The sequence below is a fragment of the Typha angustifolia genome, chromosome 8, assembly GCF_048772165.1.
Source record: "Typha angustifolia cultivar Huaian chromosome 8, ASM4877216v1, whole genome shotgun sequence".
Classification (NCBI taxonomy): domain Eukaryota; kingdom Viridiplantae; phylum Streptophyta; class Magnoliopsida; order Poales; family Typhaceae; genus Typha; species Typha angustifolia.
Window position 1 is genome coordinate 2,063,771 of NC_133246.1, and position 15,591 is coordinate 2,079,361.

General features: G+C 39.3%; 3 protein-coding genes across 6 annotated transcripts; 2 read left to right on the forward strand and 1 right to left on the reverse strand.

Annotated features, from left to right (window-relative positions):
• Positions 1–973: 973 nt before the first annotated feature.
• On the forward strand, positions 974–3,440 carry LOC140765260 (probable pectate lyase 8). Its single transcript, XM_073104241.1, has 6 exons — positions 974–1,228; positions 1,318–1,401; positions 1,522–1,590; positions 1,696–2,442; positions 2,525–2,663; positions 2,746–3,440. Exons 1-6 carry the CDS (start codon positions 1,113–1,115, stop codon positions 2,965–2,967), a joined length of 1,377 nt encoding a protein of 458 aa, XP_072960342.1. The 5' UTR covers positions 974–1,112; the 3' UTR covers positions 2,968–3,440.
• A 976-nt stretch (positions 3,441–4,416) lies between these two features.
• LOC140764222 (uncharacterized) lies at positions 4,417–7,773 on the reverse strand. Of its 2 annotated transcripts, none has more exons than XM_073102671.1 (3): positions 7,487–7,773; positions 6,356–6,543; positions 4,417–5,128 (listed from the first exon to the last, which is right to left on the reverse strand). In XM_073102671.1, exons 1-3 carry the CDS (start codon positions 7,702–7,704, stop codon positions 4,941–4,943), a joined length of 594 nt encoding a protein of 197 aa, XP_072958772.1. In that variant the 5' UTR covers positions 7,705–7,773; the 3' UTR covers positions 4,417–4,940. The 2 variants fall into 2 exon arrangements, with proteins under 2 accessions (XP_072958772.1, XP_072958771.1); XM_073102670.1 differs by having other exon boundaries at positions 4,417–5,131.
• Positions 7,774–11,024: 3,251 nt separating this feature from the next.
• LOC140764569 (uncharacterized) lies at positions 11,025–15,356 on the forward strand. Of its 3 annotated transcripts, none has more exons than XM_073103194.1 (4): positions 11,025–11,181; positions 11,901–12,157; positions 13,804–14,953; positions 15,065–15,356. In XM_073103194.1, the coding sequence occupies exon 3, from the start codon at positions 13,815–13,817 to the stop codon at positions 14,937–14,939; it is 1,125 nt and encodes a 374-aa protein (XP_072959295.1). In that variant the 5' UTR covers positions 11,025–11,181; positions 11,901–12,157; positions 13,804–13,814; the 3' UTR covers positions 14,940–14,953; positions 15,065–15,356. The 3 variants fall into 3 exon arrangements, with proteins under 3 accessions (XP_072959295.1, XP_072959296.1, XP_072959297.1); XM_073103195.1 differs by having other exon boundaries at positions 11,032–11,181; positions 11,896–12,157; XM_073103196.1 differs by having other exon boundaries at positions 11,052–12,157; positions 15,081–15,356.
• Positions 15,357–15,591: the final 235 nt, after the last annotated feature.

The following is a 15,591-nucleotide window of genomic DNA, read 5'->3' on the forward strand; positions in this document are numbered from 1 at the left end:
GAATTGGGCTTAGAACAATAGGGGTGAAGAGCATGACACACACATTCACAGAGAGAGATTCGAATATAATCTTGTCTTATTTAGGTACAAGTGTGATTATAGTTATGCATTGAAAAAGAAGAGAACAAAAGGTAACAGATCCAGTACCAATCCATTATAAGATTAGATCAGTGGACGGTTGCTCCTACGAAGCATCAAACAAGATCCTAACTATATAAAAAATAAATAAAACTCACTATTATAAGTTTTAATAAACGTAAACAGTATTTTACGTGCTAAGTACACATGCGTCCTACATGGTACAATGTGTTTTGATGCACATGGATGCCTCCCATCTACATTATATATATTATATATATATTATACCATTAAGAGTCTAGTTTGGTTGGGATTTAGATCATACCAAGATATGTGCGTATGAGCATGAGACATGGGCAATGGGGTCGGTGTACAACTTTCAATGGAATCAAGTGACACCTTATTCCTTGAGGCCAACTGGACTTCTGCAAGATTAGGATACTGTACTTGGTACAATTTGAATAGCAATTAGGGAATTTCTCTCTTTGGCAGCTAATGAAAGACGGCCATGTTTCGGATCGCACGAAATTCCTGCAATTGGGGCAGCATCAGATCCTTTTCCTAGCAGTTAATGTGGATTAGGCTTTGGGGTGATTTATTTAACCGCGGTTAATGGCATCTCAAATAATTATTAGCGTTTGATTAAATGCGGGATTAAGAATAGATAAGTTGGGCTTGATTGCTTGATAGTTAGTTTGGAGCAATTTAAAAGGTTAGATTAGACGTCTAAATATGTCGACTAAGTGTCTCTTTATTCCGAAACAGTTGGTTTTTAGTTTTCGGGCTATAAACAAAAATATTTAACCGCGGTTAACTAAAAAGGAGAGGGTTAATTAGCAAGAGTTAGATGCCGAGGAGCGCGTCTATAAATCGTTGCTTCCCTCCGAGTTTTTCTTGGACTTTGCTCCTCTCCTCTCCACTGCGCTTTTCCCTCTTCTTCTTCTTTAAAGGGAAAGCAGCGAGTTAGATAGATATAGAGATCTAGAGAGAGACAGAGAGAGAAAGAGAGAGAGAGAGAGAGATAACAAAAGGCAATGGCAATGGCGGGGGCGGCGGATCTCCGGTGGCTCCCATTGCTGGCTCTCGGGATCCTCCTGCTCCTCGCGGGAGGCCTCGGCTGGATTGGTGGCGAGGAGTACTCCATTTCTAGGTACGTCTCGATCCCCTTCTCTTGTCTAAGCTTCCATGGGTTTCTCTTCTGAAGATTTTGGATTTTCCTTTTTTCCCTTCTGGGGATAGGTTTGGAGGAGGTGGAGTAGCGAGGTCGAGGAGGAGCCTTCGAGCGGATGTGGCGGCGAATGAGACGTCGGCAATGGCGGCGATGTGAGTTTAGTATAGTAGTAGTGCGAAGCTCTCGCTTTCTTTTTGCTCTCCCATTCTTTTTGCTCTCCATTCTTCGATATACTAAAAATGAATAAAAATAAACCCAAGCAATCTCTTCAGGATTGAGAGAGACGTGGATGTGGTGGGGGCCGTCGATGATCCGGAATTGGTCGCATCCGAGGTCCACATGTAAGTTTAAATTTTATTTTATTTTCCCTTTTTTTCTTCTTCCGATTTTTCTAATTTTCTTTCGGGGGGAAAAAAACTAGATTTTTATTATGAGGAATGGAACAGGGCCATCAACATGAGCAGAGCACGCCGCTCCCTCGGCTACCTCTCATGCGGGACCGGCAACCCGATCGACGACTGCTGGCGCTGCGATCGGAGGTGGCACTTCCACCGCAAGCGCCTTGCCGACTGCGGCATCGGCTTCGGCCGCAACGCCGTCGGCGGCCGCGACGGCCGCTACTACGTGGTCAATGACCCCGGCGACGACGACCCGGTCAACCCCAAACCCGGCACTCTCCGCCACGCCGTCATCCAGGACGAGCCGCTCTGGATCGTCTTCAAGCGTGACATGGTCATCACCCTCAAGCAGGAGCTGATGATGAACAGCTTCAAGACCATCGACGGCCGCGGGGTGAACGTCCACATCGCTAATGGCGCCTGCATCACCGTGCAATTCGTGACCAACATCATCATCCACGGCCTCCACATCCATGACTGCAAGCCCACCGGGAACGCCATGGTCCGCAGCTCGCCGTCTCACTACGGGTGGAGGACGATGGCCGATGGTGATGGCATTTCCATCTTCGGCGCCAGTCACATATGGGTCGATCACTGCTCGCTCTCCAGTTGCGCCGATGGCCTCATCGATGCCATCATGGGTTCCACTGCGATCACAATTTCCAACAATTATTTCACGCACCATAACGAGGTGATGCTATTGGGTCATAGTGATTCCTATGTCAGAGACAAGGCGATGCAAGTGACCATCGCCTTCAACCATTTCGGTGAAGGTCTCATTCAGAGAATGCCAAGGTACCTCCTTTAGATCTAGTCTTGAGCTAATTAAGATGTAGATATATATGCCAAAACTGAAGTTGTTTTGGATTAATATCAGATGCAGGCATGGATACTTTCATGTCGTTAATAATGATTACACCCACTGGGAAATGTATGCCATAGGTGGAAGCGCAGATCCGACCATCAACAGCCAGGGCAACCGTTATCTTGCCCCCGTTAATCCATTCGCCAAAGAGGTAACTTTTTCTTCCATATTAACTATCAACACCCCCACCCCTTAAAATAATAGTATTGAAATAAAAAAAAACTCTTGTATAGGTGACAAAGAGGGTTGACACATACACGAATGCATGGAAGGGTTGGAACTGGAGATCAGAAGGTGACCTTCTACTAAATGGTGCATATTTCATCCCCTCTGGAGCTGGAGCCTCTGCAAGTTATTCCAGAGCATCCAGCCTTGGAGCCAAGTCCTCCTCCATGGTCGGCTCCATCACTTCAGGCTCCGGCGTCCTCGCTTGCCGCTCCGGCTCTGCTTGCTAGAAGAGTTCATCGTCAGACTACTACTTGACAGTGTTACAGATTTATTTTCCCTTTTCTTTTTTCTTGTTATTGTTGTTTGTTTGTTTGTTTGTTTACACAGACAGTTTATCTCCATTTCCCCATTTCCTCATTTCTCAGCCTCCCCCTGCTTCCAGTGCTAAAGCTGTCTGTGGAGCAGGCGCGAAGCATTGCTGATCTGTTTCTTGTTTATTTCTCTGCCCTTTTTTGCCTTTTATCTGGTTGCAAGGCCTGGCTACTTGGATACAATATTTTCCTACTTCTCCTTTATTTTCTAATAAGTCCTCAACCTGGGTATCCATTTGAATTATTGTAACAGTTGAGTACTTGTTGTTCTTTAGTTAATGAAACGAGTAATTTGTAGTATATTTGTGTGTTCAAATTTCTTCTTTGACACTGACATGCTGAAATGTAATCTCACAAGCCAAGAGTGCAAGGTGAAATGATAATTGATGAGTATTAAGTTCATGGTGTCTGAGACACATGATCTATTAGCTTATACACTGGAGTGCAGCTCTTATACTGACCTCAGGGAAATGTTTCAGAATAGCACTGCATCTTATGGTTCAAAGTCACAATAATGGTAATAAGCAGGTAATGAAGAACTCACAATCTCATTACAGAATGGTACATGTAATCAACAATAAAGTCTTTAATTACTTCCAACCTTCATTTGATATACTGAAGAACAGGACAATAAATAGAATTAACTCTGAAAATGCAGAATATACGACGAACAATTTGCATGGCAGTATGGAGAAGACTGAATTCATGACTCAAAATGCATGACACCAAGATGTATGCCAACAAATATTGCTGTCACACTACACATCTATCTGAATATCCAGAACATAACATCAGTACAGTTGGATTACATATTATTGATAAGCTGGCTTTGACTCTTATAGTAGGCAGAACAACATGGTACATGTGAGGTGGGGGCTGTTGATAGCTAATGATCATCTAAGATGCAAGAATATCTTGTGCAACATGGATAAGAAGCTCAGCTAATAAACATGCAAATCTTATCCAGGCTCTGCAACACCTGAAGAGTTGCCGCCTCTTAATTTCTTGGATCACATCTCAATCTTTTTTGCATTTGCATATCTGAAACCAGAAGTTGGCCCCTCAATATCTTATATTGAGTATTCCATACAACAGATCGAGATGTAGGGTTAAATTAGCAGCTCCTAACTTTAGATAGCGTGACAGTTATGAACTGACCAATTATTCCAAGAGCAACATGATTAATCAACTATAAATTTAACTAAGGCAATACCATGCACAGCGCACATATTTGAAGTAGATAGGCATGAGAGAGAAAGAGAAATATGTATAACATATGCCATTACTAGTATATTTATCTCTTAAGTAACTGCTGCTGAACCAACCAATATGCCAACATCAACAAAATCAACTAGGATATCATTAGAATACATCAGAAGACAAAGTTCGCAGTTATTGGGTTGTATCTCCTAGCTACCTAATCAAAATTAGGTATCTTTCAATGGAACATGGAAAGCTGTTTAGGTTGCAACCCTGGCACCAAGCAATAAAAAGCTGGTACTAGTTGAGCACAATTTCACAAGGCCAATTGAAGTTCAACAGATAAAAGAGCATGTATATGTGTTTCTTAATGAGACAGAAGCAACATTACAAGGCACACTGATAGAATCAGAGTATCAGACAAATGCAGCCACCTAGAAGTTTATTAGCCTAAAACTTAAAAAATCAGAAATTTGAATTGACAAATTTCAGTCATCCATTCTGTTGTCTTAATAAGTCTACTTCCTCTTCAATCAAGAATCTCCCTCTATACTTTGCTGTATGAAGCTATTGGAATTATTTGTTCCTTTACTTTGGAATGTTTATTACTGGCATGATATGCTTGACAAGAGAGTTGGAACTTGGAAGTTCAACCCTCATTAGAATGATTACAAGAACCTGAAGCCAGTTTACTTCGCCAAGGTACAAGGTGGGGACTTGCACTCCTTGCAGTCCACAACAGGTAGAGGCGTGGTGTTATCAGGAAGAGTTATTCTAAGCATTTGGCGATTCCCATCATCTGAAGGTACATCAAGGATGGCATCCATTAATAATATGTCCCAGTCTCGGTGCTGCAGGAATGTAGACCAAATGTCATCTGCTGCAGAGATGTACAGAAAAAGTCAGGATCAAATAGAGAAGCAACTTCAGTAACATGTCAATGGACCACAAAGAATCTATACATTACAAATTTTATGTGATCATTTTGGTTTGCAAATGCTGGTCAATCCTACTACATGATGAAAGTTACTCGCTAATATCTGTTTGAGAAACAAATGAAATTGATCCAACGAGCCACAAAGAAGCACACAAGATAATGGCAGCAGGACTGCAGTGTTAAGTCATAAAGCTATAGGAAAGCAAGAGAGAACATAAGCAACCAGGTCCATTTTGGATTGCCATGTGATATCTCCATCTAACTGCCATAAGAAACTTGAACTATCAGTAATGGATGCCACAAAATCATGGTAAATAAGAGAAACCAGGTCATTTTAATTGAAGAACTGGTTGCATCATTGGGAAAAGCCATCCACGTTTTGACTCTAAATTAAGCCTTCACTCTATATGAACTACCCTGTGAAATGTAAATTACATTTTTTAGTCTCTCTTTCTTCACTCGTTGATGTTCTTTCCTTGAATCACTTACATTTTAGCAGTTATCTATTTTTCTCCCCCTCCTAGAAATTAATATGGTTTTGTAATTTACTCATTTTCACTCTCTCCATTCTATACCTCTTGCTAGAAGATCAGTGGTCCATAAACTACTAGAGATATTTCTGGACATAAGGAAGGCAACCAAAAAGTTGTAGTGACACTTTTAAGTGCTCAGGAAACTAGATTATTAACAGTCACCACAGAAAAGTAGGGAAAAGTTTAATGTCTATTTTGCAAATACTCAGGTTAGTTTTTGCAAAATAAATGAAAACTAGAATTGATGTCAAATGAAATTTTCATTTTTACCATTCTACTATCAGTGGAGAACTGGATGCATCTTGAGCTACTCTTCTGTAGTACATTTCACTCTAGAAAAATTCGAAGATACTATTACACTAAAAGAATATAGCATCTACATATCTGTAACTAAGTATCCAATTTTAAACTAAAAATCTCTTTTTACCTTGAACTCAGATTTTGCACCAAAAAAAAAGAAAAAGAAAAAGAACTTGAACTAAGATACAGCTTACATGCAGATAGCACAAGAGACTAAAAGGAATTTCAAATTTGACTACTAAGTTAAGCAAAATGAAGAACTGTAGAATATGACATAGATAGGACGAAATTATCACATGAGCCTAGTATAACTGTATTCAACAGATGAACAGACCTCCTGATCTAACAGCCTTCAATTTGAAAATTCCAGTTCCTTGTGGACCAGACACTGGAAATGTGCATGAAACAGAGTTCCTCATATAATCCACAGCAAGAGAAGCATTATACCAGGGACCTCTTACAATTGGCTCGCCAATAGCTTCTACAATTTTCTGATTCTGACTGGCCTTCTCTATAGCCTGGCTGAAACCAGTTCGTGTGTTAACAGTATAGTTAATTTCCTTCTCAAAGACAACAAAATATTCCCAATGAAATGCTATATTCAACAAAACTGAAAATCATGGTAAACCAAAAAGAGTACAGGCTAAAACTACTGGAAAATGGGAGCTAAAAAATAGCAACTTTGATCTAAAATTATTTAGTACGAACAGATGCATGTCATTATTGTCAACAGCAGAATTATGGAGATACCAATATCAACATGATTCAAATGAAGTAAATACAATAAGAACCAAGACTGCTGCTTAAATCATTTTTCTGTAATACACTACTGGTCACAGATATGTTCTTCTAGTTGGATTCTATTTGATATGCAAGAGTTCTCAATGATGTATTATATGAAAATATGATTTAAAGCCTTCTTGGCTTTGTTTTAGGTTTTTGATGCGCTGATAAATCTAATTTTGGGTTCAATATCTGCGCAGTTAAGTTGGAATTTTGTTTAATGGAGAACCAAGCAAAAGGCTGAACTAGAGCACCATATGTACTCTACTACTAGAAGGATGCATTATTTGTCAATTCCAAATGAGGTTCAATGATACAGTATGGATGACAGTCTTTCCCCATTAAACAATCTACAGGATAAGAATCCTGTAAAATGCCTCCCATATCTCAACTCCCTAATCTCCCAACCCATCCTAATTACTTTTATTTTACTTTTGAAACAAGCCAGAATACCCGAAGTCATCAATCGAACTCTAATAACTGTCACTACTGTTCAATGAACTCATTCTATACGAATAATGAGAGCCAAGTCAAAACAACTATCTTGCATTAAGTCAAAAAGTCATCTGAGACAGCAAACTATTATTTGTAGCCCCAGACTCCAAGATCGAATCTTTTCGATCCAAGAAGCGCAATACTCCATTTTGAGCAAGACCCAGTTGACAAAACTAAGAATTGACACCTGCTGCATCCATGGAAGACGAGGAGATCATTGAGTGCGCTGAGAGCGACTCCTCCGGTGAGACCAACCAACAAGATGGGCACCGCCCGGCGAGCCAAGGAGCCCTTCTTCTCGCCGCCGGTTCCGGCCACCTCCGCCACCGCCGAACGGGAGGAGAAGCAGCCGGGAGAAAGGTTTCGCTTCAGGAGAGAAGAGCCCGCAAATTTGCTCCTCAACATAGCTCGGTCTACGCTTCGCCTACTTCGACGAAAGTTTCTTGGTGTCTTATGGAGTCCGGCAGTCCGTGTTGTAAATTGGAGTCTAATAAACAGCCACGTATGCACAGGAGTAGGGCTTATTAGGGCTGCTAAGAACTAGATTATCTTAATTATAATATTAGATAAAAGTTGTAAATAATAAGGAACTTTTACATAATTGCGAATAAAAACTTTTAAAATATCATAATTATCATTATATTCTTTTAAAAATAATTATCACTGAAATTAATATACTCCTTTAAAAATGTCATTCTATTTGTTAAAGCTAACTAGTCATGATTAAAATTAAGTTTAAATCAAATGATTTGTATTACCCTTGTATAAATTGTTCAAAGTATAGTAACTGTTGCCTTTTGCTCCTCTCTCCTGCTCAAGGCCCTTCTCAAAGGTGCTACCGACTTGAGATGACCTAGAAGGTTGGATGGGAGAATCGGCTCAAGGTCTATTAGTATTAGATCAAAGCCCTTTGTAGTAACCTAAGTTTGCTTAAAGAGTTGCACGAGTCAATCTCTTGGAGGTTCACGATCTTGAGAGCTTCTCGGTGGGTTCCCTTAATTCTCTCGTGCTGATATATTCGACTCTAATTAAGAAATTAGTATGCAGAAAACTTTCTTGCCGTTTAAAGTGAAGTGTTTTATGTGGTTGCCTGTCCTTCGTCAAGTCCACATGGGAGTTCAACTCGCTAAGAAGGGTTTGATTTACCGTTTCCCTTATCCCCTATGTGGGAACTTGTCAAAATCGCTCCAACACATTCTCTTTGAATGCGTCTTTTTAAAACTCTTTTGGGACTTACTTCATTTTTAGTCTGAAAATGCCCTCTCGTTCGTATTTAGGAGGAAGATTTGAACAACAACAAACTTGTGCATATATATATATATATACTAAATCACCCTCATAAAAGTGAGAAAATACTTCTTTTTAAAGTAAATTTGCCCTTATTTCCTCAATATTGCGTAAAAATGGAAATCCTCGTCTTTGCTAAGCCCTCTATATCTCCATCTCACATCTTTATTTTTATTTCACATATTCACTTTCTTATAAGATCTTTCTACACTTCCTTACATGGCCCTTCACCGCTAACCAATATCATTCTCTTATTTTAAGTGTGATTTCAACATTGACATCCTTTGAAGTTAGGAAAGTTATGAATTTAAAAGGGCAATGCAATATATTAGGATGAGAGAAAAATAAATAAAAAGAGATAAGAGGAGAAAATGGTTATTCTTCAATATTTTTTAAGTATAAGACAAGAGGTCTATGGAGATAAGAGGGGTTACATTAGGGGACAACTCTATCTGAAAGGCTTCATCCCACTAGCTTGGCCACCTCCAAAACTATGTATGATTTTCTGAAAAAATCGTTGAACTATCACTCATAGTGGGACGACTAGAAGAAAATTTGGGACTTGGACGTTCCCCAAAAGTTAAGATGTTTCTTTGGAAGCTCAATTGGGACAAACTATGACTAAGCCGTATTTGGTCAATATTGGCCTGGCTCAGGATGTTGGCAGCTTGGCATACAATTTTGAAGCTTAAGTCTATCCCCCACCTATTCTTTCATTATTGGGTGGCTTCTACCTTGTTGGATTTTATGAAAAATAGGCTTTCATTGCCTTATTCTTTTAGGGATTACTGGATAGATAATAGGGCTACTATGAGCCTTAATTGGTATTTATTAGCATGAAGAATTTGAAAAGGTCTGGACTCGCTCATTAAACTTAACCTTCAAATACTTTGAGAACAATTATGTTGGAAGCACGAATCCTAGTGCTCCTTCTCTATTCTACCGTTGGGAACCACCACCTCCGAGATGGTTCAAGGTCAACACACATGGCTACAACATTGTCCCTCCTTGGGCCGTGGAAAGTATCAAGATATTATTAACCTAACTTATAATTATCATAATTGTAAATTTATTTATATGTTTAAAAAAGCTAATCACACTGCTGATTAGTCAACAAATCTGGTAGATTTTAGGATATGGTTGTATTAGGGGGGGGTGGGCGGTATTCATGGTCTAACTAACTAAACCTCTACAATTGTGGGTGTTTGCTGTCGGTATTTCCTAACTATCATTTATGCTGAGACAATTAGGGGTCGCAAGACTCTCCTTTATATTAAGAATGAAAATTTTGCAAATCTTTGGATTGAATCTAATTCACTACTATTGATCAACATTCTGAATGACAGCATTATCTCTTCTTAGATAGGTGAAAAGTCTCACATAAGATATTATTAACCTATCTCATAGTTATCAAAATTGTAAAATTACTCGTGTTTAGAGAAGCCAATCACACTACTAACCAGCTAACAAATCTGAACAAGTCTTCATGATATAGTTGTATCTAGTATTGAGAGTTTTCCTATAATAAAATTTTTATTTCCTAAAGGAAAAAAGAGAGGGGATACATGTTCAATTAACATTATGCAAAGGTAGTTTGGAGCTTTAGCATCTCAATTAATGTCTCAAAACCTAATAATTTTATTTCTAACTATAACGAGAGAAAAGTAATTCTACAGTATCTATTAACTTAATATTCATATAGGTTAGAAGTTTTTTAAAATGGATTAGGAGATAATTTGTAGTTTTAATGTATGTGGGAGTAGACATGATCAAACGGCCCAGCCGCCCTCACTCGGCCCGATCCGACCCGGACCTGGTTTAGGCCCAGCCTAGCCCGAGCCTGAACTACCCATGGGTGGCACGGGCCAGCCCTTTGCCCGCTCGACCCAACCCGAAAGCCCGCCCATTTGGCCCGCAACTAGGCCCGCCCGTCTGCTATAGTACTTTACCTATTCTGCTATAGTAATTTACCACTGCTATAGTAAAAATATTTTGGTATTATACCGTTTTGCATTATTTTAAGCACACCTTTAAAATTTTTTAATTTATTTTAATTTTTTTAAATGGAGGAATATAAATATTTTTTTAAAAAATAAGCTAATAGTTAAAAAAATTCAAAAATAGCTAAAATATGGGTTGGGCCGAGTGATTGGTGGGTCGAGCCGGTCCGGCCCGACCGGTAGCCCGATCTCTCACGAGCCGATGGGCGGTAACGGACTAGACTATTCTAGCTCGGCCCGAATGATTGGTGAGTCGGACGTGAACAAATACTTTAACCCGATTAACTCGAAAAGCCCGGCCCAAATCCGGCCCGGCCTGCCCGATGATCAGGTCTATGTGGGAGTAATCAAACTACATGGGAAGATGGGAGTAGAGTGTAATTTAGTTTTTCTTTTTCATATTTTTTTATTTAAGATAGGTTGATGCTTTACCGTACTCTCTTCCTCCAACTATTTAATGAGAATAAGAGCAAAACTTCCACCGCATCCTCCCGGAGGAGAAGAGAAGAATTAGGGAAGGGGAAAAAAAGAGAGAGAATTTGGAATTCTTTCAAATTAGATTGCAGAGTTGGGCACATCAATCTGCAGAATAACTGTAATATCTACAACTTTATATTCGTGAACTTTATCGGTTTTATTAAAGAAAGTCTTTATCTGTGCTCATCTTTACGGTGGAATCCGATCTTTTGTTGGGTTTTCGATTTGAGCTTTCCTTATCGATCGGTTTCGCGGTGTCCGATCTCGTCCGTTTCGTGGGTTGCTCGATGGATTCTGGCCTGAATTGGGGATTATTGATGTTTGCCGATCGGCATCCAATCAGGGCTCAAGTTAGGGTTAGGTTTAGAATAAATTGGAGCGACGGGGCTGATGGGTTTCAGATAGCTTGGTGCTGGGGGAAATGAAGGGTTTTGGTTAGCCTTTGCCCTTTGGATCTAAAGATAAGCTTTTGGGCAGAATTCTTTTTATTTTTATCAAGGATTAATTAATTGTCTTTTCATTGGATTCCGATTTCATTGTTCCTTTTTTGTAAGAATTCTTTATAGTATTAATGTTTGAGCATTATTACATCTAAAATATGGAAAAGGGGCTCGTCAGATTGGCATCATAGGTTGGGAATAACAGTCCAAACGTTCGATTATTGTTTAAACTAACTTACTCGAATGTTTTGAAGAAAGAAAGAAATGAAAACTTCATCTTGGTTTCAATGAACCTTGTTTTATGCTTAAAATGTATTGAAATGGTGTCTTCCTATCTGAAGACATCTTGGGAGTTCCCATGGATGACCATTCTCCTTGTTCCACAATTTAAGTGCAGGGCTTAGGACTTGTTGGTGAATTGTGGAGCATTACTTAAATTTTAGTGGTTGAGTCCAAGCTTATACTTTCTTGAAGATTTCTAGGGCATTGGATTGTTTGTTGCATGCTTTGGAAGGTTTTGTCATTCTTTGAGGATTCTGCCCGTGTATAGATATTAGTTGTCAGAAGAAATTGGATCAGTTCTATTTGTTGGATCGGATACTTAATTATATTGGTAATACAGAAGTTGCAGTGCCAAACTTCAGACCGTCCCTGGTGAGTATTGTCAAATCAATGGACCTTTTAAGAAACTGTTGTTTTGCCTTTTTGTTTCTTTCTTTCATATCGCACTATATGTTTTCATTGAAATGCTTGTTTGTAGATTAATTGGGTGCCTCTAATCACAAGTATGTTGACTAAACAGTTCTATTTGTGCCATTTAGTTATTTCACATGAAGAGCAAGTAGTTCACTGAATTAAGAAATGGTGCTGCCAGGATGAAGGAGAAAAATCTATATGGATTGAATTACAATTGACATGTTAAAAACATGAAGAAGATTTTTCAAAAAATCGACAATCTTTTAGAAAAAGAGAAGCATTGAAACTTTTGTTTTTTGTAGAATTATGCTTCACTCAAATTAAGTGTATTTATTCTCTTCTTTATTTTTTACTTTTTTAATAGCAGTCTGCTGGCCTAGACTAAGTTCCAGAGTTATTTGATCAGTTTTTAAAGATCCTTCGTAACATTTGTAGAGAAGAATAAATGGCTTCTGTTTTAAACATTCTCTAGAATAAAATCAAGGTTACCAGTTTTGGGGGATAAAGCTGATACCCTAGTTTCGTTTTTTTCTCCTACCTGAGTAAAATGTCTTATGTGGGGAGGTCTTAGGGGATCAAGGAGGATCCAGTGCTGAGACAAAAATGGATTAGATATTTAGATTTTGATGCATCAGTAGAGAAATAGAGTCAGCAAGTGAAGCTCTTGGGTTTGAGTTTTCTGCTCCACTCCCTCCAATAATTTGTTTTGGTCAAGGAATAAAGCAACTCTTGTTGAAGGACACTTACCTTTCTGTCTTAAGAAGTCACCAATTTTTCCGATGTTAAGCTTGCATATCATAAATTTTGCTCACATGATCTAATCTTTTCAGTAATTTTTTTCTTGTGAAACACCAATTTAGTTCAAGCAATCACCTAGAGATCTTCGAACTTGTCATTCTTCTGCAAAAGGATATTGAGAGGATATGTTGTGCCAGAATAGGTGTTGTTTGGCATGAGGTAGCAGGTAGTGTGGTGCTTATGTAGGGTTGTGTCCATGATAACCCATCCATTGGCTGAGATTGGACTGTTTAAAGCTGGTAAGGGATCTTGAATATGTGAATCAGTTTTCAAGCTGATAAATCCTCTATGCCAAGCTGGGGAGTACTCACTTAAAGCTGGTTTTTGTTACACAAGTTCCTCCAAGTTTGGTGGTTGAAGATTACGCTGGAATTAGGGAAGTAGTGAATTTTCTAATATGTGTACTCAAAATTAGTAAATTATAGAAGTTATAAATTAGTAATGTTGAAGAGTATTGGAGGGTAGATCTTGTAGACCTCAAATTTAAAACTATTTTAACTTGAGCTAGACTGCCCAAACTTGCAATGAGCTATTGAAAGTTATCTAGCATGACAAATTTCATTCAGTGTAGCTAAAGGACCCATTATACTCTATTCTTTTCTCCTCCTGTTTAGCTCCTTGTTCTATAGGTGGCCGCACTCTTATATTTATAATTGATGAAACAGGATTCTTTCAAGTTCTGTTGACATACCTAATTGTTTGGCAAACTTTAGCTTTGGTTGGATTAGAAGTTCTAATGATTTTGATTATGTTTCGGCATGTGGGTAACTATAGTTTTTCTAACAATTGTATTGGGTTCACTACAGTCACCTTCAAGATGACAGATATGCAAGGCAGCAGTTCTACAGTTGCAGATATTGCTGCTTTGCACAAGGAATGGGACGAGGCTTCATGCCCAATTTGCATGGACCATCCCCATAACGCTGTCCTTCTAATATGCAGTTCCCATGAGAAAGGTTGCAGAACTTACATATGCGATACAAGTTATAGGCATTCTAATTGTCTAGATCGATTCAAAAAAGTGAAAGCAGACAATAGGGACAGTTCTCAAGCAAGCTCTTCCTTCCATGAGAATTCTGGTAATGGAAGTTTAGGTCCAAGGGCTCATAATAGTGTCATTTCTGAACCTCTTTCAGGGAGCCCAACATTGCGAAGAAGCTTTGTTGCTACCCATGAAGACTACATCTATGAAGATAACACTGGCCAGACTTCTGTAAGCTTTTCTGGAGCACTGGAAGAAAGTAACAATAACCAAGAACCTGAGAGGTCTATGGAAGCTCAGGTACAAGAAAGAGTTGGGATTGAAGAATCTGGTGGGCATGCATCAGAGTCAAACACCTTAAAGTGCCCTCTCTGCCGAGGAACTGTAATCAGTTGGATAATTGTTAAAGAAGCAAGGCAGTATCTGGACCAGAAGTCAAGGGCGTGCTCTCGGGAATCATGCATGTTTTTCGGAAATTACAGGGAACTTCGAAGACATGCTAGAAGAGTACACCCTACAACGAGACCTGCTGATGCAGACCAATCGCGGCAACGTTCTTGGCACCGCCTTGAGCACCAAAGGGAGTATGGTGACATCCTCAGTGCAATCAGGTCAGCTATGCCTGGTGCAATTGTGATTGGGGACTATGTTATTGACAACAGAGACGAGTTATCACATGACCATGAGAACACTGGATCTGGCGAAGGTGACAGACCATCATGGGCGACATTCTTTCTGTTCCATATGGTCAGCAGTCCTATTAGGTCACTCGATGAGGCAAGGAGCTCATCTCGTGCTTGGAGGACACATAGACGCACAGGACACCGCAATCTTTGGGGTGAGAACCTATTGGGTCTGCAGGATGATGATGGTGATGGTGAGAACCTAGATGATGACATACCAGTACCAAGGAGGCGTCGAAGGTTCATGAGGTCCAGATCTGATGAGGATCATCCATGACGTGGATTTCCCTGGTAATTAGATAATCCTATTCTTTCCCCATGAATTAGATGGTGATAACATTCATCTGTTCTGACATTAACCTTGTAGATGTGATCTTGCTCTGTTAAATGTTGTCTTGATAGTTTGAGCCCGTTGCAGTCACTGGAATGGGACATGATGGAGCTCTAAAGTGGATTGATACTGGAATATTTTCGTGCTGCTAAGATTTACTAGCAATTTATTCAGTAATGTTTATGCACATGGTTGTGATAACTAAGAAGGTTCTTGATTGATGGTGATAATGACCTGGATGTTCTAGAATTCTGGATTGGTTGTTGCAATTCGAACGCACTAAAGATGCTTATGACCTGCGTGATGACCTTCATTAAACATACAGAACGTTGGCATTTCTAATGTACTACTTTCTTACTGTCATTCTTGTGATTTGTGATGTTTAATGTTCACCCAAAATGTCAACGCAGAGCTGCTGATGCGGTGCGCTGCATACTTTAAAAAAAGCATTTTGCACCGAATGGAGCTAAATAGATAATCCCACAAATATTGGGCCTAAAAGCTTGCGTTTTCTTCTCTTTTCTTTGTTTTCTATTTCTTTACAACAACACACACGAAAAATAAAAATAAAAAAAGAAACTGGGGAGGGCTAAGAGTT

Coding starts and splice junctions, on each gene's coding strand:
- LOC140765260 (XM_073104241.1), top strand. CDS start 1,113: ATGGCAATGGCGGGGGCGGCGGATCTCCGGTGGCTCCCATTGCTGGCT. Junction 1,229..1,317: donor GAGGAGTACTCCATTTCTAG/GTACGTCTCGAT, acceptor TTCTGGGGATAG/GTTTGGAGGAGGTGGAGTAG. Junction 1,591..1,695: donor GTCGCATCCGAGGTCCACAT/GTAAGTTTAAAT, acceptor GGAATGGAACAG/GGCCATCAACATGAGCAGAG.
- LOC140764222 (XM_073102670.1), bottom strand. CDS start 7,704: ATGTTGAGGAGCAAATTTGCGGGCTCTTCTCTCCTGAAGCGAAACCTT. Junction 6,544..7,486: donor GTCTTCCATGGATGCAGCAG/GTGTCAATTCTT, acceptor AACTGGTTTCAG/CCAGGCTATAGAGAAGGCCA. Junction 5,132..6,355: donor GAAGGCTGTTAGATCAGGAG/GTCTGTTCATCT, acceptor ACATCTCTGCAG/CAGATGACATTTGGTCTACA.
- LOC140764569 (XM_073103194.1), top strand. CDS start 13,815: ATGACAGATATGCAAGGCAGCAGTTCTACAGTTGCAGATATTGCTGCT.